The sequence below is a fragment of the Borostomias antarcticus genome (genome assembly GCF_949987555.1).
Source record: "Borostomias antarcticus genome assembly, chromosome: 8".
Lineage (NCBI taxonomy): Eukaryota > Metazoa > Chordata > Actinopteri > Stomiiformes > Stomiidae > Borostomias > Borostomias antarcticus.
Genome location: NC_140241.1, coordinates 23,411,309 through 23,438,536, shown reverse-complemented (window position 1 = coordinate 23,438,536; position 27,228 = coordinate 23,411,309). Strand labels below are relative to the sequence as shown.

At 43.6% G+C, this 27,228-nt stretch overlaps 1 protein-coding gene across 1 annotated transcript; it reads left to right on the top strand.

Annotated features, from left to right (window-relative positions):
- Window positions 1-3,863: 3,863 nt before the first annotated feature.
- On the top strand, window positions 3,864-26,519 carry ralgds (ral guanine nucleotide dissociation stimulator; the record flags this gene model as incomplete). Its single annotated transcript, XM_084441900.1, has 18 exons — window positions 3,864-4,052; window positions 11,407-11,711; window positions 12,677-12,751; window positions 15,278-15,471; window positions 15,659-15,789; window positions 17,001-17,216; window positions 17,894-17,997; window positions 19,706-19,790; window positions 20,797-20,874; window positions 21,266-21,352; window positions 21,445-21,477; window positions 21,821-21,942; window positions 22,310-22,405; window positions 22,743-22,959; window positions 23,667-23,741; window positions 24,945-25,196; window positions 25,884-25,998; window positions 26,344-26,519. The coding sequence occupies 18 exons, from the start codon at window positions 3,864-3,866 to the stop codon at window positions 26,517-26,519; spliced, it is 2,550 nt and encodes an 849-aa protein (XP_084298026.1).
- Window positions 26,520-27,228: the final 709 nt, after the last annotated feature.

Genomic DNA, 27,228 nt, shown 5'->3' with positions numbered 1-27,228 from the left:
AATTAAATGGCATCTCATTCTCCTACAGCCCCCACAGGTAGGTAACCATGGAGACTATTCTAATTATAGCCCAGAATAAGGTTACATAACAACTGGAACAGCTACAGTATACAACAACAGTGTATAATCCATAATCACAGCTAGCTATTTGCTAAGAGTGTGTGAGCAACCCTCATGTCCTTTCTGACATATATTTCTTATATGGCAGGACTAATTAGTTAACATTTCCTAAATTAAAAATATCTTTAAAATAATGTGTCTGAAATCCAAACAGTACAATGCCTGAGTAGGTATTAGCATGTTTATTCTGCATCACCTGTGTTACTTACTGTAGTAGTAGTACTTTATTGATCCCTGGGGGTAAATTGCACTGTTACAGCATCATACGACAACAAAGTAACACAGACTAGAATGCTCTTGCATGTAGTTATGTGAATAGACTGCATCTGCACATGAGTTACCAGCACACATGGACCCCCAACACCTGCTACCAGCCCTTCCTGGTTTCTGTTCTGTTGACCGATCATCATAATAGCCTTTCAGTAGCGGAAGTAGAGCATCGGGCGGTCGCTGGGTATCGATTCGAATTTCAAGAATCGATTCGATTCCGATTCACAAGGTTCAGTTTCGATTATCACGATTCGATTCGATTCAATATCGATTCGGTTAGTGTTACTAAAACTTTTTTTTTTTTTTTTTTGCTGTAACCTTAATTACATGACTGACAAGTTATGCAACACATCAATACTAGGGCTGGGTATCGATATTGATTTCCAAAAATGAATGAATGAATGAATTATTGAATGAATTAATGAACTATTCATTCCTTCATTTATTTATTCATGAATCAAATAAAAGATCGATTCTGGGATTCATCAATCGATTCTGAATCATTTGATTCTGAATCGATTCCGAATCGATGAATCGATTTTTTTAAACCCAGCCCTACTGCAGTGGACAGACCTACCCTGCAGGACACAGAGGAGGTTCTGCTGGGACTCCAGCCCTAGCCAGGGTAGGGACATTCTTCTGATCCGCCTGGCAGCGGGGGAAGGCCTGTTGTGCACCTCCAGCGCGTTGCTATTCTGTCAGGGTGTGTTCCCTTAGCCTTGCCTCTGTAGGCTTACCCACAAGGCAGTGGGGCTGTTTACCCGTATGGGCCAATGGTTAACGGGCGTCAGGGTGTGTCCACACAGTGGTGAGCCTGCATGCCGTGTCTCTGGGGCCCACTGCTGCTTCGAGATCACCGTAGGTTTAGCCTGGGACCGCAAGGTACCCAGCTACCATGTGTGGCCACAAGGAGGCACTGCAGAAGTCTTGGTGGTGGAGAGGCTATGTAGGCTACTGGCAGAAGGAGACTTATGCACTCTGCTTCTCTTTTCACCCCCTATGGATGTGGCTAGCCAGCTGTGGTAGCTGAGCCGTAAGCAGAGTAGCAAGCAGAAAGCGGCATGTACTAACTACAAACATCTCTACACTACTGCACTAGACGCATACACCCTCTGGCAAGAGCCACACAAACACTTTGTTGGAGTGAAACTAAACAAGAAGTCATTGTACAGTGTTTGTGATGTCACACCAGCGCTGAGAGAGGACAAACTCCAGGGGGGGGGGGGGGGGTTGACTGGTGTTGACTAGCTCATGTACAGCTGCAGTCTCTTCAAACAACACAGTGATTCAAGCTTATTATCATTGGGGAAAACATGTATTTGTAATGCTTTTAATCCACCTACATGGCTCTATGACCAAACTGGTATTTCCACTGTTGTCTGAACTGAGCTGTGCTCGCCCATGGTCTTGCCTGTTAGCTTCTCTTCAATTGATTACTAGTTACGAAATACAAGATGCTTTGCACTGATATTAGAAAGGCAATATTGATATTAGAAAGGCTGTTGGACCTGACCACCTTCATCCACGTCTTATGGTCACTACGTACATAGTTCAAGTTACAGTTCCAAAGTTCGAGTTGCACTTCCAGAGAATGTACATTCTTGTTGCCCCCTCAATACTCCTGTGGTCATGCAGTGAAAAGGTTTCCTACTACTGTATATTTATCAAGGGTGAGTTTTTAGATACCTGCGAGATAAGTTTGTGTGTGTGTGTTTGTGTGCATAGCATATTTGATTTGATAGCTAGCTTGCTAATACAGTCAGCTAGGAGTATGAGTAGATAAATAGCAACAGTAAAGAGGAAGATGTACTCGCTTTTGTACCATGTGTATCATGTCCACCTAATCAGAAACCCTGAATTCCTACTGGCATATCACTCATCTCCCTCTCCGCCACACAAAAATCTCCACAAGATGGCGATAGTGCTAGCAAACCATATACTGGCAAGAAATACTGGGGATATTGTGAGATAGGAGGGGAGATCTAGAACTTGAAACTACCACTTTCTTTCAAAATACCACCATACCTCACTCACTACTGAATGGAAATAGAGCCATGCATATAAATAAATACTATGTAAAATAAAAAAGATGAATGGGCCTGGGCTGTACACCTATGATAACGCTGTTATTAAAGTTAACCCCTGCATGACAAGAGTGCAACACTTACACAATTATACATGTCCACCCGAGTTTCATGTAGACCTACGGTGTAAAACATTTGGATGCATGCAGAGTTCATAACAATGATAGTAATACTAACAATAATAATTGGGACATGAGACAGGCGGCCTCATTCACTAATGTAGTGGATGCTCGGCTGCCAGTATGTGCTAAATCTATCACCACATGAGTACAGCAGGGAGATGAGTGATGTGACAGTAGGAATTCAGGGTTTCTGATAAGGTGGACATGATACAGATGGTACAAAAGTGAGTACATCTTCCTCTTTACTGTTGATATTTATCTACCCATGCTCGTAGCTGAAATAAACTGTATTAGCAAGCTAGCTATCATCAAATATACTGTGCACACACACACAAACCTATCTCGCAGGTATCTAAAAACCCTCCCTTGATAAATATACAGTAGGAGCCCTTTTCGCTGCAGACAGCACTCCCAACATCCCCCCGTTCCTTCTCTCCCTCTCCACATTCCTCAGCGTCTCCTGACTTTGTTTTCAGCCTGCATTTACTGGCAGTGAGTCGACTGGTTCAGCCCACGCACAACGCAAAACAGATGTGGAAAGTAGAGTAGCCAACGTTTTGCAGAGGATGTGTGTGGGGCCAGCCCTGGCTATCCTCGTACCGCACTTTAACAACAAAACAGTGTTTTCTTGCATTTTTAAGTTGACGTTTTTTCAAGCACGTGGTGTTGTGGATAGTTGATAGTATGTGCATTTGCCAGGCATATGGTATGGTAGGCATTTAATTTTCTATTGTCACTCTGATGGTCATTTTATAACTGAGTTTACCAAAGGAAATGTGTACAATTATCAATCAGTGGGCCTAGTGTATGTCAAATAATTGAAAATGAATAACGTAGGCCTGCGTTGGTCTTCTTAGCCCGACACTTATGCAACAGGACCTGCTTGTTGTCCATGAGAGTGTGAATCGTATTCAGTGTAGTAGTGCTAAAGCCTGTGAGCAGTCACATAGGTGCAACAGAGTGACTTCCCCCTCAACACACCACTGCTATTAATGACATCATAGTCTCTTTGAGGGGGCAGGCTTCTCTGGGTCTGGGGAGGAGCTAGAGAGACAGACTGCCGAGCTCACTGTCTCTTTTTCACACCTCGCACTCAACTCTTAGTGTGTAGTCAGTCAGTCCACCCCTGGCCTGTAGTTAGAGCATGCTCTTCTTAGTGTGAAAAGTTGATTTGCCAGTCGTTTCCCTTGTAAGACATGAAGTAAAACCATCTTTGTGTCGGATTCCCTGGTATTGTTGCTGTCGCAGCTGTGTCGACAGTCGACCAATGGTTTATCTAACTGGAGCACAGGGCGAGACGCATGTCAGTCAGGCCTCCCCCAATGGGATGTTCGATGCAAGCACCTGGAGGATCCGCAACATCTGGGACGGAGTTAAACTCGAGGTGGCTGGGGATGATAGCACTGTCGTCCTGCATAGCTTCACCCAACTGGACCCCGATCTTCCGCAGTCGGAGGTAACAAATTTTGCCCAAAAAATTTATTGGGTGTTGTTTTTGTTTGGGTGTTATTGTTTAGCGACTGGCCGTCCAGTGATGAGGTTTGTGTAGGCTAGCATCACATAGGCCTGTGATATAAAGGGCTGTTATTTGCAAATGAGAGCCTGAGTGATGGAAAGACGTATCCCCACCTTCATTAGCTGCCAATCAGCCAATTATTAGGCTGATTTTTTTGGGGACTAATGGAACAATCTGTCCCAATGCTCGTCTGCGCCACATTACCCAGGTTCCCTAGCAGAGTGTGCCCTATAAAACACATGTTGTAGCAGTCTCATGGGGTCGGCATTCGAGCCGTGTATTTGATTTTAATTCAACTGGGGTTACTCTGTGTGCTGTTGGTAAAACATGGAGAGGTTGACCTGGATCATGACCTGTTATTGAGTTAGTGCTGACTCAACTGAATATGTATCGTTGTTTTGTAGAGGTATGGCTGTACATTTGAAGGAACAGATTTTAAGCTTTCCAACAATGTGAAATAGAATAGGCTACAGTACGTTTTGCAACTCCCAGTATTGACTGTCTTATGACCAAAGTCAGACCTTGACTGGCATATGGTCAAATGCATACAGTCAGGACATGAGAGACATCACCTGGATTTTTGAGAGGTGGCAAGCTCCTGGCAAGGGCTTCTTGTAGATGTTACTTAATTGACTCCCACCTGATGAAATTAAGGGGAGATATTCATTTGACCCCTGTAGGCCTAGTGCGTGCGTGTGTGTCCTACATTTTGCTTTGTAAGCCTGCATAAAGAAACTAGCCTAGGTCTATTCCGCTCAGGAGCGCATCTACTTTATAAATCCACTGAGTTCAGAGCTTGTGGCGTTTAGCTCTTTCTGTGCTTGTTGTAAATGTTAGGATTCTCATAGGTTATTGTCAGGATTAGGTGCATTCTGGGTACAATTATCATTAGTTAGTATTCACAATGATGATTTATTTATGTAGTTTGGTCACGTTGGATAGATCAGAGTTAGAGTATGGCTTGGTCATATACAGTATGTGTCCAACCATGACAAAGTTTCATGCCGTTAGGTGGGGGAGTCTGTGGGATTCGGTCATAGAATGCAGACCTGCACTCTCTATCTCTGCGATCACCGATTGGCTACAGTATGTGCTCAGAGGCTTGTTCTCCAGGCACAATGAGGATCTCTGAATAGTACGGGCGTTCTGAAGCCCAGCTCCACGTAGCTGCTGGATGCTCTGGAGATCCACTGAGATTGCTCTGGAGATTAGCTGAGAATTTGATTTTAACTTTGCATTCAACAACTGTACTGGCGACATGCTACATGGGTGGGGGATGACAGTCTCATAATAATAATAACAATACTACTACTACTTATAATAATAATAATAATAATAATACTAAAATGCCAAATTAGGTTGTTATATAAATAACCGGAACTGTACAAAAGCTAGCAGTTTGGTGCAAGTGGTGTCAATTCTCTGCAGCCAGACTACAGGACATATCATGTTCACTGACACACTTTCCATATTTGACATCCACAATTCTCGATCAAAACTCAGTCAAACGGCAGAAACGAAAGCTATCTTGCTGTTGTTGGAGGAAGAATATGTATGCTTTTTTAGTCTTATAACTGGTTATCTGGTTCATGTAGTCGGGCTCTAAATTGCACTGCCATCCTTCATTGATATAGTGCAGAGATCCTGTTGGTAAGACAGAATTTTCCTTTCCAGTCTTCCCCCACAGACCATGGGGCACATGCCATTTCAGCTGACTGGCTCTTTCTATCTGCAGGCAAATTTCCCTCCAGTAAAGTTAAATAGAATATTTGTATGGAACAGATAATTACTTCAGAGAAATGCCCACAATAAAATAATACAAGACAGCTTTGGTCCACAGCCTACTGCTGGGAGCTACAGTAAGAAGAATGACTATTTACTGTGTTATTAGTTTTTACTCTGTGTTTGACTTTCCGCTCCAAAGCCGAGAGATCAACAGTGATCCGCTGCAGAGGTTATTACTAATTGTAAGTCACTTTGAATAAAAGTGTCATCTAAAATTCTAAATGACATAAAAAGTGAAATGTGAGTGGAGGCCATGTTGTGGTGACATGACTTTCTCGGTACAGAAGGGCAGCTCTACATCTGGACTCCATAAGGCCTTGCACTTTATCTCCTGTTGACTTTAAATGTTCACCCCCTTGAATCTCCTGCAGCAAGTAAGGTGTTGATGAATGGCCGCTGAGAAAAGATAACCATTAAAAACAACTTTACATTCCACATTACACCGTCATACCTTAAAGGCGGCATACTGGGGAACTCAGAGAACAGGGAGGTACCATGTACTCACAAAACAAAAAATACAAAAGTTGGACCAACAATTCCCCCTTGTGGTGCCCCTTATTCAGTCTCTCCCACTTGTCTTTTCTTTCATTCCTGTCCTTCATGTTGTCGTAGTATCACACAACAGTGTTTTTCTTTCGGATTCCTGCACATGAGAGGCAGGGCCAGAGAAACGGCCCAAATAGACAGCACAAGACAGAAGCCTGAAAAGCCGCCCCCTCTCTCTGTGTGACCTGAACAGCGGATGTAGGCTAGAGCCCAGTGTCGCCAGTGCTGTTATCCTATAACCTTACACTTTCCGACGTCTGTGTCAGCCACAGCAATGAAAGAATTTGACCTTCTAAACTCTGACCTATAAAGGAGGGTAACAAAAAGAATGGAGCTTGCTTTCAATAGCCATATGTTACTTACCTGCGTAGTGCCTGAACACTTTTGTTTACCATGAATAGCCTTATCTGGTTACCAGAAAGTAGGCTAGCTCAGTATGATTATTATTTGTATTTGGGTGTTGACGGACAAATGATTGTGCTGTGCTCTTGCTTGCAGCTGCATAACAGAAATGTACAGTACCCGTATATAGAAATGTATAGTACCCTTATATAGAAATGTACAGTACCTGTATATAGAAATGTACAGTACCCATATATAGAAATGTACAGTACGCGTATACAGAAATGTACAGTACCCGTATATAGAAATGTACAGTACCCGTATATAGAAATGTACAGTATCTGTATATAGAAATGTACAGTACCCGTATATAGAAATGTACAGTATCTATATAGAAATGTACAGTACCCTTATATAGAAATGTACAGTACCCGTATATAGAAATGTACAGTACCCGTATACAGAAATGTACAGTACACGTATATAGAAATGTACTTTGCCCTACAGTATAATGTCCTGACTGCATTCTTTTTTCGTTTCTTCGCTTCACTTAGTTCTCACTCCTTTTATTTGCTACTCCTGATTTGGTGTCTGCCTGACGTTTCATGTGCTGACTCTCACTGCACTGTTAAAACCAGCAGTTAAACACCAAGACAGACCAGGCCAAAGATCCTGCTCCACTTCCAGATCAGAGGTGCATATTCATTCAGAGGGAAACTACTTCCAAAAGCAGTGAACAGCTAGGGTTGAATGAACAGCTAGGGTTGAATGAACAACTAGGGTTGAATGAACAGCTAGGGTTGAATGAACAGCTAGGGTTGAATGAACAGCTAGGGTTGAATGAACAACTAGGGTTGAATGAACAGCTAGGGTTGAATGAACAGCTAGGGTTGAATGAACAGCTAGGGTTGAGTGAACACCTAGGGTTGAATGAACAGTTAGTGTTGAATGAACAGTTAGGGTTGAATGAACAGCTAGTGTTGAATGAACAGTTAGTGTTGAATGAACAGTTAGTGTTGAATGAACAGCTTGACCAGCTAGTGTTGAATGAACAGCTTATGTTGAATGAACAACTAGGGTTGAATGAACAGCTAGGGTTGAATGGAACAAATGTAATGTGGAAGCATTTGACCCTGTGTTATGATGTAACAGGACAGAGGCTCAATTCAAAACACAAAGATAAATATAACCACAAGCAGTAATGGGGCGGGGTCCTACAGACACGCCCCCATGACCATAATCAGACTGACAGACAGGGAGGCAGACTGACTAACAGGGGCAGACTGACAGACAGGAGGACAGAGTAACAGACAGAGGGTAGACTGACAGATTTTGGACTACACACTAAATGGCAGAAATTCCAACTTTTTTTTAGTTATTTGACCATTTTCTGGAAAATAATAATATTACAATAGGGTTACTATTACCATAGCATAGGGCCTCCATAGTAATAACTAGACAGAGTGTAGACTGACAGATTTTGGACTACACACCAAATGGCAGAAATGCTAACTTTTTTTTAGTTATTTGACCACTTTAGGGAAAATAATAATATTACTGTAGGGTTCCTATTACCATAGCATAGGGCCCCTATTAATAACTAGAAAAGATACATTCTCTTAACTTGCTGACAGCAGGCATAGTATGTAGTTAAGATATGTTTAATAGTACTAAATGCTAATATTAATACAAATATATTAAAAATAGTATGAGTTGTAGCTAATGAGAATAAAGTCAACTGTTCACTCTTAAAGCAAGTGAGTGATAACTCAAAATTGAGAATGCGTGTGAATGCTGAACAGCTGAAAGATTGGAAAAGCATTGCTGAAAATGCATAAATGTGAAAAATCTGAATCTTTCCATCTCTCCCTGTCTTTCCATATCTCCCTCTCTCTTTCCCCATCTCTCTCTTTCTCTCTCTCTCTCTCTCTCTCTCTCTCTGTGGCAGCAGGGTGTGAATATCTGTGCAACACCAGTAGAATGTTGGTGAATCTACTCTATAATTGTACGTAGGTAATAACTGTACGTACGATGTCCATGTACATCCGACTATATGTACGATGTCCGTATGATGTCCATTTTTATCAACATACGGTATATTGGTGCCATTTTGGGCCAACAGTGTGAATATCAAGTATGGGATAGTCTACTTGGCAGAGCCACAATCAGCCCTCAACACTCAGTAGACACTTCAAATTAAACTGGGATGTGTTATCAGCATATGCTTTATTTGATTGAGTTTGTCAAGCCACCCGCCTCTTTGGAAATCACAGTCAAGCCAGCCAGCATGTTACTTCCTTCTCCAAGACTTTTCAGCGTCTCACCAAAGGGGGAGAGAGAGACAGAGAGAGAGATGAAGGAGAAAGGGAGTGAGAGAGTGATGTAGGACAGCAGCCAGTGGCAGTGTGGTTGTCAGAGTGCCTACCATGGAGACACGGGGAGGTCTGTGTGTGTGTGTGTGTGTGTGTGTGTGTGTGTGTGTGCGTGCGTGCGTGTGTGTGTGTGCGTGTGTGAAAGAGAGAGAGTGAGAGAGAAAGATAGTTGAAGGCCTGAATGATTCTTTAGGCTCAGTGAACCACACCTGGCTCTTAGTGAGTGTAATGCTGGATGTTGGATCCCAGCGATCTGATGACTCATGCCCATTTGGCCTCATATGCCTGATCTCAACTTTCAGCCCTGACAGTCTACAGGGAACTCCCTCCCGCGTCCCCCTTGAACAGAAGTAGCGTGTAACCAGCTGTGGGAATATGCTCGGTTCTTATCTATGCTCAGTTATCTCTTAAGACTTGAGTGATGTAGGGATGTAGGATTTTTTAATCATTTTTTGTGTTATTTTTTTGGCAGGGAATAATACAAGGGAGTGGTAACAGACAATTAAACACAGGAGAGAAGTACAATGACAAAATCCTCCCCACAAACCGTCCATCCCTCCCCTTTTCCCCTCCCCCCTCCCCATCCTACCTCCCCCTCCCAAAAATATCCCTCCCCTCAAATACCTCCAATCCACCCTCCCATCACAGCCCCCCCCCCCTCCACACACACACACATACCCATGAGGCCCCCCTACCCCACAGGACCCCATGGAAAGAGCAAATAGATTAGCCTATAGAAGGAACTTAGTAGCCTAATAATGGTTTGATCCGAGCATGAAACATGAGCCCAAGGTTCCATGCTGGCTATATCTATATGAAGTCTAATATCCACCTCTGTGTAGTCAGAGAATGAGGAGACTTCCACCTCCAAGTTATAAGTCTTTTGGCCGCTGTAAGGCCGGCCAGCCAGAGGCGTTTTTGTTTAATAGTTAAATCTAAGATTGAACTACCATTGAGTAATGCAATTGCTGGTGAGTGTGGAATCTGTTTGTACAGAATGGGGGACAGTCACAAACCATCCTCCAGAAATCGGCATCTCCAGGGCACTCCCATAACATAGGGAATATGGTGCCAACTGTATTGTACACAGAGTAGTTAGGTGAGGGTATGGCTTTAATTTTATGTAACAAATATGGAGTAAAGTACTGTAGGTCCTATTTATAAAATTGAAATGGATGACCTGGTGGTTGGGATTTCTGGAGTATAGCAACACATTTTGCCAGATTCATTGCTAGTTCAGGGATGTAGGATTCTGACTAATTTACATGTGCTCTGTCTTGCAAGCATAGTCCCATCTACTGTTGTGCAGTTTGTGTGATTATGTGTGTGTGTGTGTGTGTGGTTGTGTGTGTGTGTGTGTGTGTGTGTGTGTGTGTGTGTGTGTGTGTGTGTGTGTGTGTGTGTGTGTGTGTGTGTGTGAGAGAGAGAGAGAGAATGTATGTCTGTGCACTTGGTTGATTGGTTGTGTGTATGTGTGTGTTTTTGTGTTTCACAGGTGTCACTTCATTGCTTGACAGCATCACTTCCACTGTAGAGAGCAGGTTATCAGGTGTTTAATGGCAGGATTTATAAGGCTATTAATCATTGAAAAGAGCACCCTATAATTATTTTGGTTCAGATATATAAATTATGAGAAGTGGTCTTTCCGTGCATTTCTTATTGCCCTATTAAAGGCAGAAAGATGTTCTTTGAGAATATCATGGTGGACCTGCAGTTTGGTCTTTCTCCATGTTCGCTCAGACCTTCTGCAGGTTCTCTTTAGTTTATTCATTTCCTAATTTCTCCATGGAGCTTTATGGTTGGCTGTAACCTTTTTCAGTTTAATAGGTGCTACTGATCAACTTTTCCTTTACTTTCACTTTAACTATTGTTTTATGGTTAATGTATATGCTATTTTGCTATATTTATTTTCTAATTTATTGTAATGAAGTCTTTGTATTTTTACTCCTGTCTGTAAAATGACCACACCACAAAAAAACACAAAAAATACCACACCTCACCCTATTCAATTAGAAAATGGCCGATAATTTGAAAAGTAATTCAAGGACTAACATCAATTCACATAGTATCACATAAATACTTGACAGTGTATTTAGTCAGTTCAGTGTGTAACTTTAATATCAATTCACTGTTTTCCTACTTTTACATGATTTGACCATCCAATATTTCTTCAAAAGGCACACATTCTACATCATGTCGGTTTAGGAACTGTTTCAACTCTCTTCCCCGACTCTCTCTCTCTCCCCCAGAATGCGACCCAGGAGATCGGTGAGGAGGTGGAGGACGGAGCGCTGTACACCATCACCCTGCGGAAGGTGCAGATGCACCACGCGGCCAGCAGGGGGCAGCGCCGGCCGGGCGGGGAGCCCGACGTGGCGCTGAGCCTGTACGAGACGTGCAAGGTGCGCACCATCAAGGCGGGAACGCTGGAGAAGCTGGTGGAGTACATGGTGGCCGCCTTCCGGGGGAACGACTCCACCTACGTCACCATCTTCCTTTGCACCTATCGCTCCTTCGCTACCACCAAGCAGGTCCTGGACCTGCTGCTCAACAGGTGAGTGGGGGAGGCGCTGTGCGCGTGTGTGTGTGTGTGTGTAGGGGGGCATCTATATTTAGGAATCAACTGATTATCAGAGAATGAATTAAAGGGTGGAGAGGAGAAGCATGACTCCTGGTCTAGGGCACTGGTCATCTCTGCTTTAACTACTGCAACTTACTTCTGGCCGGGCTGCCTGCTTTCACCGTCGATGCATCCAGAACGCTGCAGCCTATCTGGTGTTCAATCTACCTAAATTCTCCCATATAACACCCCTCCGCCCCCTTCACTGACCTCCAGTCACAGATCGCATCGGGGAAAAGCCTCTTCCTATCCTCTAACAATGGTCGCCTAGTACAGCGATCTCTATGAGGATGCAGCGGTCAGTCAACTCAGACAAAGCTCCTCTCTGTTTTGGGGCACCACTGTGGTGGAATGAGCTTCCCGCCGGTCAGGACAGCAGAGTCACTCTTTGGACCCGTGTCTTGAGAACACCTGAGGTCCTCTGCTGACCTCTCCACCTCATAACTGTCCCCTATGGTTTCCCATTGTTACCCAATGGTTTTGTGTTCCTTTCTCTAGCACTGTGACTGCCAGTGGCACTTGCTCTTTATACAGTAGGCTTTACTGACGATGAAGGGGTTAGTCGGTTCACTTAATCTAGAGCAAATTTAAATAATAAATGAAAAAAGGGTTGGCAGAAATAATTGTACATTTATCTTTTAATACGATCATCAGATGTACAAGTAAAAATGGACGTGTTGTTGGCCTAATGGAGAAAGAACAGAGAGAGCTATCTAATGTAACTATGTGAAATATATTGGTGTACTGAAAAATAAATAAATAAATTTAAAAAAAACTGGAATTTGAAGATTTTCATTTGGCGTTGAATAAATGATTGAAATGTAAATGACTGGACGCACAGCTAGATTGATTTAAAGAAGGGATGAATATTAATGGGTTTGTGGGTGTGGTTTTTACAGGTATGCGAAACTGCAGCACCTGCCTGGATCAGAAGGCCACAGACTGACTCATGATGACCGCACTGATCTGAGGAAGTATGTCACCACACTCTCAATCTAACCCCAACCCTATGCTGGATAATCTCAATCTGACCCTAACCCTATGATGGATAATCCAGTATGTACAGATGTCTCTCATGTCATTTCTCACCACCACTTACAATCTAAAGAGGCAGTAGAACACAGTTAAAATTAGCCAAGTTGTTAAAGCTGTAATGTAAGATTTCCATGAGATGTTGAAAATTTTAATATTTCTATGTTGTTGCTATGATAAATCAATAGGGATACCGTAAGTGATTGAGCTCCTCTGTGAAAACCTCATATCTGTAGACCACTGTTTGGTTCTGCTACAGCAATGATATACGTAAGGGATAATACACGACGAGGTTTGTACGTATTATCCCTTACGTACTCGGCTTCGCCTCGTGGGGTTTTTAGCCTCCACGTCGTGCATTATTTTTCGATAACAGCACAACTCAGAGTGTCTTATCCCGCTTATACTGTGGCCACTTGCCAAAGACAAAATTTATGTGCCATTTACTCACATTTTCTACATTAAAATATAAATAAGTATGTTACTTATGCTTTGCTTCATTATAGTCCCTCAGTGCTAAATCACGTTGCTATGGAATTACAAATTGTATATCGTATTTCCTGTAGGAACAGCGATGACATCCAATAGTTAACATGGGATTTGAACCGTAAGTGAAATGGAAAGTGTCTGTTACCTTTTCTCTCAGCAATGTCTCTGACCCCTGGATACGACCTACAGTAGTAATCCAAACAATGAGCCTAGCAACCCAAACTAGCTAGCCTACTGTACCTGATATTGCTAGTTAGCCATGAGCGAAGTGTAGACTAATGCATATCTGCTTTGCAACATATATCAATCATCCAGTTGTCAAATCGAGTTGCCAAGAAACTATTTATGATAACCACATTGTCCCCAAATCCTGACCACATACTTGGAATCTACATGGTTGAAAAATTATGTACTTAAGTGACATATTTACAGTCAAGATTAAAAGGCTGTTTCAGTGTAACGCTGAGATGTGAAACAAGCACTTTAATTTGTGATTTGTGAAAACTGTGATGAGGCTCTAGCTGTGCATCTGACGAGAAATAATACACACCCCTCCAGCCAATCAGAATCGAGTATTCACCCAGGTCATGGTATAATGTATATTGTCCCCCACCCATTGGAAGGGACTTCCGACCCGTGTACGTTCGTTTGTGTTATAGCGCACACATTATAACGCGTAGCTGATTGATCCATGGCAACGAACGTGCCTTCTATCTAGCTATCCAATCACAGCTGTGCGACGAAAGTGACGGCGTCTGCGACATTAAAAAGTTTGGTAGGTGCAAGACACTCCTGTCCGACACAAAAAAGCATCGACAGTGACGTCATTTCTGTCTGTCGACACTTTCAAAAGTGTCGTACGACAAAGTATAAATTAGCCATTAACGCGTACATGAGCTGCACCCGGGGACCAATCCATGTGCTCCGGTCCATCTTCGTCAGGGACGGACAACGCGTACATGAGCTGCACCCGGGTACCAATCCATGTGCTCCGGTCCATCTTCGTCAGGGACGGACAACGTTAGCAATCTGTTCTGTTCTCCTGCATATTTCTCGTATTGGACTCTTTATGGGAGAGACCCTTGCAAATACAGGGAGAACAGAAACCCCGCCTGGGTAGCGGACAAGCCTGCAGAGAACTCACCCCCCAGTGCTAACAGCGTTCCAAGCGGGAATCGAACCCAGGACCTTCGTGCTGTGAGGTGACAGTGCTACATGCCGTGCCACCATGCCATCATGGAGAGGGGAACTCCCCTAGGCACACCACTAGCCAATCAGACAGATACTAAAGAAATCTTTGTCACCACCACAGCTGGGGAGAAAAATGACATGAGATATGTGTAGCTTCCATCTTTGCTTGGCACATAGAATAAATAGTGTTCCTCTCCAGGCTCCACCACCTACAGTATTACAGCTATGTAGGTTTAGCTAGGCCTCCCACCATCACACAAGGCATTGGGGTCAAGTTGAATAAAAAAATAAGCTAGTTTGACCTAAAGTACTGTAGGTCTTCTTACCTTTGCCCCAGAGGACATTGAATATGAGTATCGTGTCCATTGTTTGAAGTGTGTGCTGTGTATCGCGTTACAAAATCCGTCATCACTGGCCTGCATTCGTGACCCATATCCTGAGGGAATGAAAGCATTCTAGATCTCTTTCCTGTTCACCTCCCGGTTTGAGGTGACACGTTCCTGCCTTCCGCTAGTTAATTCCTCTCTCCATACTTCCCTTTTCTGCTCCTCTCCCCCATCACCGTCTTCTCTATCCTGGCTTTGGCCCTGTCTTCTTATTTGTAGGTGACTCATCAGTTGTGTTAATACTTTGTACACTTAATATGATTCTTATATTTGATTAGAGATAGGGTTATGGCTGATAGGGGTAGTCAGTTATGAGGTGTCAAAATGTACAATGAATTAACACCAGGCTGTGACCCAGGTCACATTCTCTAAAAGTGACAGACTCTCTGTATCTTTCCTCAGCACTATCTCCTCCATACTGGGCGCGTGGTTGGACCAGTATTCTGAGGACTTCTGGAAGCCTCCGGACTACAGCTGTCTGCGACGCCTCGTCTCCTACCTGCACCTCAACTTCCCCGGCTCGGACCTGGAGCGCCGCGCCTGCAACCTGCTGACACACTTCCACCGACGCCAGCTCCGGGAGCCCGAACACGAGGGTGAGATTGACCTCTGACCCGCTTGACCTCTCCATGCCTCTCCTCTGTCCCTCTGGTCCGATATACCCCTGTTGTTAACACTATTATTAAAACACATTAAAATTGTGCAGCCACTCGTTTCGAGTGTATCCACTTTCGGTGTCTGCTAATTACTTTATGATGCTGACATGTGGTTTTAACCCCCCAGTGCTGGACCCTGGAGTGCACGGTCCCTGTCCTTTCACCCTATTGGAGGAGAATGGCTATGGGGATGAACTGCCCGACTTCTTGACCTTTGACCCCACTGTTGTGGCAGAGCAGTTCACCCTCATGGATGCGGTAAGAAACAACCATATTAGTACTATTATAGTTCCACTCTAGAAACTGTATTCAGATTATCCTATTAACTTTTGTGAACTGTTTTATTTCAATTGTGTGTGTTAGCTTGTGTTGGGTTATTATATCTAGTTATTCTGTGAACTATTCTATTCCAATCGTGTGTGTTAGATTGTGTTGGGTTATCTAGTTAGTTTGTGTTTATTTTTCCTAACCTGTCATGGGGTTTAACCCCCCCGTTCCCCCCAAGTCTGTCAAGTTCCTTGTGTTTCTTTCAACTCTCTCCCCTCTGTGTTCGGAGTTGAGTGATAGCTGGTGGGGCTTCCTCCTCTGCTCTCCAGGGGCTGTTAGATAACTCAGGAAGTGAGGAGAGAGAGATGAGGGCTTACAGGCCTGTTAAAACTCAAGCTAATGTAACTCCAGGGGGTTTCCTGCCGTACTTTATCAGGAGTCTGGAGGGCAGACACTTTTATTGGCCCACATCAAAGCCTTCTTAAGTCTCTGGTTTTCCCGCTCTCTCATTTTCACTCTTTTCCTAGTTCTCTTTCTATCTAGTTGTTTCTTTTTCCCCAATCTGTCTTCTCAGAGGAAGTAAACAGAGTGAATTGAGGGAATACTTCTGGTTCAAAGGAGTCGTGGACCAAAAAAAAGACCCTGACTATGGTCCTAATAGTGGACAAAATGTTGTCTCTATTTGAGCCTCGCCAGTAAATCATCTGTCATGGTGGCTGCATAAGTTATCAGAACACAAACGAAGATACAGGACAGAATTAAGGCTGTAAAGCGGTGGGAGAAAGGAGAATTACGGCTTAAGATGGAGAAGATGGAGAAGGACTCTCACCCTGTGCACGACACTGTGACAGCGCTGGAGAGCTCCTTCAGAGAGACTCTTTCACCCAAAGTGTGTGAAGTCCTTCCTCCCAGTGCTGCTCCCCAGTAGACCACACACACATACAGGAACTAAACTGACAAAATGATTGCACTCTAATGTATATAGTGTGTGAAATTGTATCAAATGTGTGTACATTTTTAATCTTTATTTATGCTATCTCTTTTTTTTTTTTTTTTTTTACTATATCCACTTGCTGCTGCAATGTTGAAATTTCCCATTGTGGGACTAATAATGGATATTCTTTTATTATCTTCTTTCCTTAATAATGAAACCAGACATATCTGTGGATTCTAATCACTCTCTTACTTTCAATTATCTCCAGGAACTCTTTAAGAAAGTTGTGCCATATCACTGCCTGGGTAATATCTGGTCTCAACGTGACAAGAAGGGCAAAGAACATTTAGCCCCCACCATCCGGGCCACCGTCACCCAGTTCAACTGTGTCACCAACTGCGTCATCGCTACCTGCCTGAGCGACCGTTCCCTGAAGCCCACGCAGCGAGCCAAGCTGGTGGAACGCTGGATCGAAGTGGCCAGGGTGAGGCACTGTTGTCGCTCTTAAAATCGCCTCTGGGAGAATGTACAGTGTGAGCAAAACTTGAGTTGTTTAAAGCCATAACCTGGAGAATTCAAGTCTGACAAAACAAATCAAATACACTCCGTTCATCGTTTTGCTTCCATTGTTTTTGTAATAGCCCATACATGCTATTTTTTACTGATTCCGGATTATGGCTTTAAATGGAGAAATGTCAGAAAATGACCTGATCAGAAACGCACACCTCATCAAACCTCTGAGGAAAATCTTCTGACCCTGCACATGCTGGGATTGTTCACTTGTGCTATGAACAAAGACGAGAGCAGTAGGCAGTTTGGAGTTTTTGTTCCACCTAAAGCCCGCAGTAGGCCTACACTTGCTTTGAACTACATGTATGCGTGCACAGATGTATCGCTTCCTCCTGCAACTTGCTCACACTGACATCACACCCAGGTCCCCTGATTTACGTTCATACCACACATGACCACCTCTCATAAATACCACTACCGCTTACGCCACCCAAAATCTTCCTCTTCAACGGTGCGAGTGGGCGATATTTATACTGAGGAGCGAGTTTTACCATTTCAACTTGGTTGCACCAACAAAATGCATTCATGGGCAGAGGCCTGTGCTCTTTGAGCACCCTTTCTAGTTTTGAATGTTTTCCTCTTCTGTTACAGGAGTGTCGTATTCTGAAGAATTTCTCTTCACTACGGGCCATTCTCTCTGCTCTCCAGTGCAACCCGGTCCACAGGTTGAAGAGGACGTGGGATGAAGTGTCCAGGTGAGACAGCAGGGTGCACGGCCTGTAGACGAACTAAAAGCTCAAATGAGATGGAGGTTCAGTACCTTTCAGGTAGCTAAGATGTTGAGTCCGCTATCATCTGGTCGATCCAATTCCAACGTGGGTCAGTTGCATTTTGATACATTGTACTGTAAGTAGTACATTTAATTTAATTTTAAGCAACAAAGGACTCTTCTCATGTGAGCAAACCACTGACTTCAATGAGCAACCATCACCTGTGTTAGCGAGGTTGGCAAGGGTGCGCATGGGTGCGGGCAGTGGCAGCAGTGAGGGTGGCGCTTAATACTGCTTCATAAATATCAAATACCAATGCTTTAATGATCTATCTATCGTTGAAATTAAAGTATTCTTGATTAAATACAATTCTAACACTTTTCTTCTCAACCCTATGCTGTGCTGTTCCGCCCTGCACTGCATCACTCTGTAGCTACTGCTGGGTTTGGTGACTCAATCCTAGAAGAATATATAAAAACACTGTACAGTTTATCAAACTCAGCCTATGATAGGCTAGATTAAGCCATGATCAGATTACCTGAAGCTAATTTAACTAGCTAAAATAAATAACTTCTACATTCCTTAAGCATCTCTAAGTTTTCTCCTTTTAACTCCACCCTGTCTCAAAAATTAAAATAATGTAACTTAAGAAATGAAAGGAAATAATTTCTGCATTGCCTGAGTAGGAGCAAAACATGTAGCTAGCTAACATGGCTGATATGATAGATTGCCATGATAGCACTAGGCATCTTTATTTAGCTAAAGTATATCTAGCTGGCTACCGTTAGCTTACTTGATAGCTTGCCAGCGATTCCTGGCAGACTAAAATCTCGGTGTTGTTAGAGAAAACATTGTTTAATCGGAATATATCAGACGAAATGTAAGGTATAATCACTCATAAAATGATCTGAGGGCTCCCTATCCCATTCCATGAGTTCACAGTGCTTCTAATCTGACAACTGACTGACAAGTGGAGCGAAAGTGAAGAGTACCCAGGCCAGTGAAAGTGATGACGCCATCTTGAAAAATCTGTAACTAAAATGAATTGTGATTTATTTTAATGGTGGACACGAAATGGTTGTATTATTTTAACAATAAAGACCAAGATAATTTTTTTTTTATCAATTAAATGTTGATGATAGATGCTGGGGTTGAGCTCTGGTTGATGACGTTTGGGAACCTATGTGCCGGGGCCGAGCCCCAGATACCCCCGGACCAATTTAACCCCTGACCATCACCATGATTTAGAGCTCCACCAATACTAACATTTGATTGAATTGCACAGGTTTTCAGAAAAAGTGAGAAGGCTTTGATTCAACTCTATGTGGCACATAATGTGTATCACCGCAGGCATAGGAACAACCACAGCCTGTGCTGTCTACGCTCCTTAAAGTATATTATGTTACGTCTGTCAAAACATTTTGTAAGTTGCTTTGGATTAAAGTAACCCAAAAAATGACCAAATTGTAAATTATGCTCTCAGCTTTCCCCCTGTCTAATAAATGAACAAATATAAGAAATGGACCACCCATTCCAGAGAAGAGAGGGGTTAGGCTTGGGTCATACAAAGAGACCATGAATTCTGCATGTAAACGTATTGCAATAGTTTTCATCTGTCCAGTTGTCTTGGGACTGTCCTGTCTTTTGGGTAAGGTTTATTTTGTGTGTACCGTGCTCTTTCTTCATCAAACAGGGAGAACTTCCGTATCTTCCTGGAGCTGTCAGAAATCTTCTCAGATGAGAATAACCACTCACTCAGCAGAGAGCTGCTCATCAAGGTATTGAACTGACTGAATTGATCATGTTCGTAGGTGTGTGTGTCCAGGTGATCATGTTCGTAGGTGTGTGTGTTCAGGTGATCATGTCCGTAGGTGTGTGTGTTCAGGAAAGGCCGATCCTCATTGAACATGTATAGCGCTGTTGTCATTTTACTGGCATTGCTGTCAGATTCTTCGGAATCAACTTGATTCACCATACTAATCCACACACACACACACACACATACACACACTGAAATATGCACATTGCTACAGGCCATGATGGCGTGGAGTAGCAGATAGTGATATGGTTTTAGATTGTTCATTCATGCCCTCGAGGGGAAAGATAACACCCTCTCTCACACAGACTGTGTCATAATCTCAGACCTTACTTTACTTTTGCAATGTACAGTAGGCCATATAGCACAATGAGAAGGAGGTTATATAAATACAATACAAAATAACGACTAGTCCATTTTTCCGCTCACTTCTGTAACCTTGAGGCTCAGGCTGCACTCAGTTGGTGCCATCTTGTATTTTTCCATTATCAGCCTCTTACTGTAATAACGTAAGTAGTGTTATTGTAAATGGGCTTGTCTTGAACATGCCAATTTGAGACTATGCAGGTGTTGAGTAGGGGAGATAGTCGATGCCAGGTTTACACGCTCTCTCACACACACACAGACCTCAAACCCTGACATTCTCTGCATTCCTACAACTGGGGTCAGCGCCCACCCTCTCGCCCCCCCCCTGTCTGTAGAAGGGGGGCGTGGGAGAGAGTGAAGAGAGAATTAAATCATTTAGATCATTGCCTGTTAGTAGGCAATGCTAAGAACTAGAAAGGCGCTATTCATATTAGACTATCTCCAGTTTCATGTCCTTCAGACATTCCCATAGGATTGTAAGAGAGAGCTTAGTGGTGACTTTGTCTAGTGGTATGACTGCCTTTAGAAACAAAATTGAATTGCAAGTTGTTGTCTACCGCTGTGCTTCCCAGCCTAACTTTGTATACCCATTCTCTGCTCAGGAGGGCACGTCAAAATTTGCTACCCTGGAGATCAACCCCAAACGAGCCCAGAAGAGACAGCAACAACCCCGAGACCTGGTGAGACCATCAAAAGACAAGGGGGAGGGGTATTAGAAATGTTGATGATAAACAAATACACAATACAATATTTGCAGCACCACCTGAGCAACGTGGGGTTATGTCTCACTCAATAAGAGTAATAATAATAATAATAATAATAATAATAATAAATAATAATAATAATAATAATAATGATGATACTACTACTAATAATAATAATAATAGTAATGCTTCTGAATTCAGCATTTTGAGTACTGTAGCTAGCATGACGATTTCAATTTCACTAAACTCACCCTCTCTAATAGACTGTTAAAGGACAGATTGCCCTCTAGTGGTAAATCCTTGAATCTGGCACCGTCATGGCGGCATATGAATCTAACCTCAGTCTCTCTTCTGCGTTTGTGCTCAGAGTGTGATGCAGGGGACCATTCCTTACTTGGGCACCTTCTTGACAGACCTGGTCATGATGGACACTGCTATGAAAGACTATCTAGATGTGAGTGCAGGTTTGCTATGATAACAACATGCTGTATTTTCATTCCATGACCGACAGCATTCTAAAACATGTACCTGTCTGCGTCTTCACAGGGAGGGCTGATCAACTTTGAGAAAAGGAGAAAGGTGAGAAACATTTGGTGGGAATGGGACACATTTTCTAGTGCTCATCATTTGATTGACTGTTTGATAAATAGTGATTATATGATAAATTCATTATGTATGAGCTGGAATATGTAGGGCTGGGACCTATGCCCACCCCCCCATTGCTCTCTGTGAAGCGCATTGTGTTGCCTCTGTGTATGAAACGCGCAAAACAAATAAAGTTTGATTTGATTTGATTTGATTTAATTTATGAGTATGTCTATTGTTTATAGGCAGATATGTAGTTGTTTGACGATGAATAATTTGATAATGATGTGTTCAATTGCAATTGATCCTTCTCAACTCTCTCTGGCGTGTGTGGCAGGAGTTTGAGGTGATAGCCCAGATCAAGTTGCTGCAGCTAGCCTGTAACAACTACAACTTCATCCGTAACGCACGCTTCCGAGAATGGTTCTCCAGCGTGGGCAAGCTCACAGAGGCCGAGAGGTACGGTCAGAGGAAAAGAGAAGGTTTTCCAATGAGAGAAAAGGAGATGGCTTGAAAGAGATGAGAAATTATAAAACGGGAACATACACACACTTTTGTTTTAGTGTCTTGGGCAAAATGCAAAATTTCAATGCATGTACCAGGATCTCAGTGACTATCCTGAGATAATCTATCCGCATGTAATTACTGTGAAATGCATTGCACCTGCTAAATGTAGTTCCAATAATGTTCTGAATAATTCTTCGTTATTATGTTGACGCATGACTGACAATACCCTCTCAAATGCGCGCTCAAAATGCTGCCACTAATTGCCATCACACACACACACACACACTTCATAACCCTTCCTCTCTTTATATCTCTTCAGCTACAGTCAGTCATGTGATATTGAGCCACTGTCTGAATCAGCCTCCAACACCCTCAAAGCCAAGAAGAACACAGGGATCATCAAACGCTGGAGCGAGTGAGTTAACCCTAACCCTACCCAAACCCTAACCCTACCCAAACCCTAACCCTAACCCTAACCCTAACCCTAACCCTAACCCTAACCCTAACCCTAACCCTAACCCTAACCCTACCCTACCCAAACCCTAACCCTAACCCTAACCCTAACCCTCTTCAAGTTTCAATTTACCTCCTTAAACCATTTAGTCTGGTTTTATACAAATACCACAGAGTCAACCTTTCCACCTTCAAGGTGCATGTACTGTAGAACAATACCACAGCGGCGCCCAACATTCAGCAAACTGCATTCATGTGTAATTGAGTGATAATCCACCGTCTCCATTCCCTCCTCTCAGCCGCCAGCCTGCCGGCGCCGAGCCCGGCTGCAGCAGTGCGGGCAGCTGCCACTCCAAGTCCTTCGACCAGCTGCGCTCCGCCTCCTGCCTCGGGGGCGGAGGGGGGGGCGACGGGGCGGACTCCCTCAGCGTCACCTCGGCGGGCTCCAGCAGTTCGGACGTGGAGGAGATCAACATCAGCTTCATCTCCCACTCGCCTGACGCCCAGGAGCGCAAGGTGAGGAGGACGAGGGGACAGGGGACTGGCCTACATGTAGGCTGCTCAGTAGGCTGTCTATGCACATGTGCACTGACCTGCAACAGTTGATGTGGGTCGATACGAGTGTAGTTTTGGTGCAAATACCACTCTAAAGTGCAGACATATGAAAAGACCTTAACCCTATGAATGTCCATTGGTTAGTTGACAGTAGGACATTAGGAGTCCGCAGGCTTGTTCTAAAATTCCCAGATAATATTTAGCTTTTATTTCATCACATTTTAAAACATAGGTTTTCCTCCTTTTTCACCTCTGACTGTGTGTGTGTGTGTGTGTGTGTGTGTGTGTGTGTGTGTGTGTGTGTGTGTCTGTGTCTGTGCCTGTGTGTTTTTTTTGTTTTTGGTCATAATGTGCAATAATGTTTCTCCTTTTCTGGCTTTCCACTGTATTTGATTCTGGTCAATAATTGTAAGATGTGTTCTGTGAACCGTTTGTTTACCTGGACCCAGACAACAAGATAGTATATCATACATACAGTAGTATATCATATAGAATATCTTAAATTCCATATGCGCATTATTTTAAATGATCTGTTAGACTCAGGATCATAACAGTTGTTTTATGCCCACTTAATAAAGATGTTATGTAGCCATATAACTCCAACATCCCTCATAAAGCATCCCATGTGAGACGGGCTGGTGACTGTAGCTCTTAATTCCTTTTTGTAGACCTCCACGCCTTCCGTAAAACATTCCAATTCCACATTAGGGAAGTGCGGCCCCTTGCCTGACCTGGCACCCACGGTACTGCTTCCACTTCCTGTACGATTTTATTGTGTCACCTGCACTAACTTTTGTGCAGCCATTTCACATTACCAGAGGATGTGCTGTTCTTTCCACCATGTCATTATACTGTATGTGATGTCATCCACATTCTGGTGGACATTTTGTGTCATTAGGACCATGGTGTGTGTTGAGTGATTTTCATTCACGTTCAGTTGGATGTTTCTTCATTTGTGTTCCATGCTGCCCGGCTAGCTCAGTCAGTAGAGCATGAGTCTCTTCATGTTTTAGGATCGTAGGTTTCAAGCTAAGCATTTCATTGTGAATAGCCTACTACCCGTACCATGCTCATACACAATTATGCATCTTCTTTTATGAATGCTTTATTCATTGTATGCAATCCTTTATCCTTTTTGTTTTGCCTGGTTTCATACAATATTTATGTTGGAGAATTTGTTGTGTCCATCTTCAGGACTTCCTCGAACTCATCAACTCATCTTATTTTGCCTGTTTGCACTATATCTTGTCCCTAATATCCTCTGTGTTTCCCACATTTCACATGTATGTCATGGCGTGAACTAATGCACTTTCAACATCCTCCTATGCATTTTGCTCATTCAATTGTGGGATTTGAGCCAGAGATTAATTCGAAGTAATCTGATGTTATGTAACATGATATATTCCATGGTCTAAAGAAGCACCGTCTTCTGGGTCCATTCCCTCACCTTCCTTTGTCGTCTTCAACAAACCACCTAATCTGTTTCAGATCAAGGCAAATGAAGGAACTTCTCAGATTAGGGCAGATGAAGGAACCACACTCTGTGTGAAAGCTTTGCTCCAGCCCAACACCTACTGTACATTAATCACTGAACACACAGCTAGTGGTCAGATATGAGAAACAGGATTATTTGAACAACTTAAATTGTTGGGCTGGATTGGCACTGGGTAGGACCAACGTTGACCATACCATAGACACAGATCTTGGTCCCATTTACTTTCCTCAGATGCTACCTTAGACCCAGTACTCTGAATGCCCATCAGTAGTTGAAGGTGTAGACTGGTGAGATCCTACCTTAGACCCAGTACTCAAGTAGTTTGGAGGTGTAGCAAATTAATGCTGCTCAAACCCTGACAGATCTTCAACCTCATTCACCTCCACTTAAGTGAGCTTCACACATCTATGCTGACATCTGATCAATATCATCTCCCTGGCTGTGGTTGCAGTTCTGGGAGTCGACCTCGCTGTCGTCTCTGGACGCCTCCGGCCTGGGCTCGGGCTCGGGCTCCAGCAGCGCCTCGTCGTCCTCCATGTCCTCCACGCCGGTCACGGGCTCCCGCTCCCACAAGCGCTCCGTCTCTGGGGTCTCCAGCTACTCCTCGCTGTCCCTCCCTCTCTATAACCAGCAAGTGGACGACTGCTGCATCATCCGCGTCAGCCTGGACGTGGACAACGGGAACATGTATAAGAGCATCCTGGTGAGCGCTGGAGGGAGGAAGGAGAGGGGGAGGGGAGGGGGAAGGGGGATGGGGAGGGTCTCGTCAGCCTGGACGTGGACAACGGGAACATGTATAAGAGCATCCTGGTGAGCGCTGGAGGGTGGGAGGAGAGGGGGAGGGGAGGGAAGGGGGAGGGTCTCGTCAGCCTAAATGGGGACAGTGGGAATACGAGGTGGGAAAAGGGAATGGAGTGACAAATGAAAGGAAAAAGGAATAGAAGTGCTGATGGAAGAATGCTTGACAGACCAGCCTAATGGTGGAAAAACTGTTAAAGAGTAACTACACAGTAAAACCACTTTTCCAGTGAAATACCAATGCTTTATATACTGTGTATAAATTAGTCCTGGCCTTCATTTCGACAGTTGCAAAAGTGATATTTATGGCTTTAGTTGTAAATCTGGCTCGCTTTGCTCCATCTACAGAGGAAAATCTGCATTTTAGATTACATAATCTCAGGAGAGTGGCTCTGTATGGAGTAGGAGTATGGAGTATGGAGTAGTGCCTTCTAAGGGGTTGGGCAAAGGCTGAAATTGGGGTAGATATAGTAGCACTTTGACATTATTGTTAATGATGGAAAGAATAATTCCCTGCATTATTGTAATAGGCTGTTGTTGTTGCTACTGGTGGAGCCAATCCTAATGCATAATGATGATCATGTGACTGCAGGTGACCAGTCAGGACAAGACACCAGCAGTTATCAGGAAAGCCATGGTGAAACATAACCTGGATCGGGAGAGACCAGAGGACTACGAACTACTGCAGAAGATATCAGAGGAGAAAGGTAAGACACCCAGTCATATTCACTAACTGGATGAAGGCTTTGTGACACCCAACCAAGTAAATCAATCATTGATGCTGCAGATTCTGTATCTGCCCCAAAATTCAAATTACTGTATAAAGAAAGGATTCAGCCCCGGGCACTTGAAGAAAGATGCTCAAAATTATCTCTAGATTTACATTTATAATTTATTACTTTGTTCAAGTTGCGGATCACATGACTTGAAACCGTAAAATATGACCTTAATGGTAATTCCGGTAATTGGTAAAATTGCAATTCCGCTTGCCTACTCATGAATGTTGTAACTGTATGATTAACCCATTTATTTTTCCCCCCTTCCCTTAACAGAGCTTAAGATTCCAGACAACGCCAATGTATTCTACGCCATGAATTCCTCCGCCAACTACGACTTTGTCTTAAAGAAACGTGGTTTCCCGAAGGCAGGCAGGACCAAACATGTGGCCAGTTCCACACTGCCGCGAATGAAGCAAAAAGGCCTGAAAATCGCTAAGGGTATCTTTTGAGGGGGCGTACCCTTGCCAATAATGGACATATCACCTGGTTCACCTCCCCACCTTTTGCTCAGCTCACTGGGCACAGGATGGTGCCCCACTGCTGTGCCATGGCATCGGGAGCCAGGATGACGGCCGCCCTCCTGTACCATGGTATTGGGAGCCAGGGGCCTGTCTGGCTGAGCATTTACATCTGAATGACAAGGCCATAGGAGACTGATTAAGTTGAGAGAAAAAATTCAAGCCAGCTATATAACATTCAGGCCTTATCGACTTGCACCGGACTCCATTTTGCGAGGCAGGAAACTTAGCACTTGTGAGAAGCAGTGACTTTGTTGTGGTGTTGTTTTTTACACACCTTACTCATCTGGCTCTGCTTGTGTTCATGTCCTAACCTGGTCGTGGTCCCATTACCCATCAAGGCAGGACCCATATGGCTCTTTCATCGTGCAATGGAACCAGCAGGAGAAATAATTACAAGTGTTTTCTGAGTGTGTTCTAAATTGCTTCCCCGAGTTGTCCTCAATTGTTTTTAATGAACAACTGAGCACGATTTTCTACCCAACTGCCTTCAAATATGTCTGTTTTTATGCAGTCCAGGGGCACAGAGACATAAGGAAAGATGGACAGATGCTAAATACTGCCACCTTGTGGAGGGATCCACTACAAGGAAAGAGGAGAGAGATGTGGATATGAACAGTGACTGGTCACAGCCTGAGTT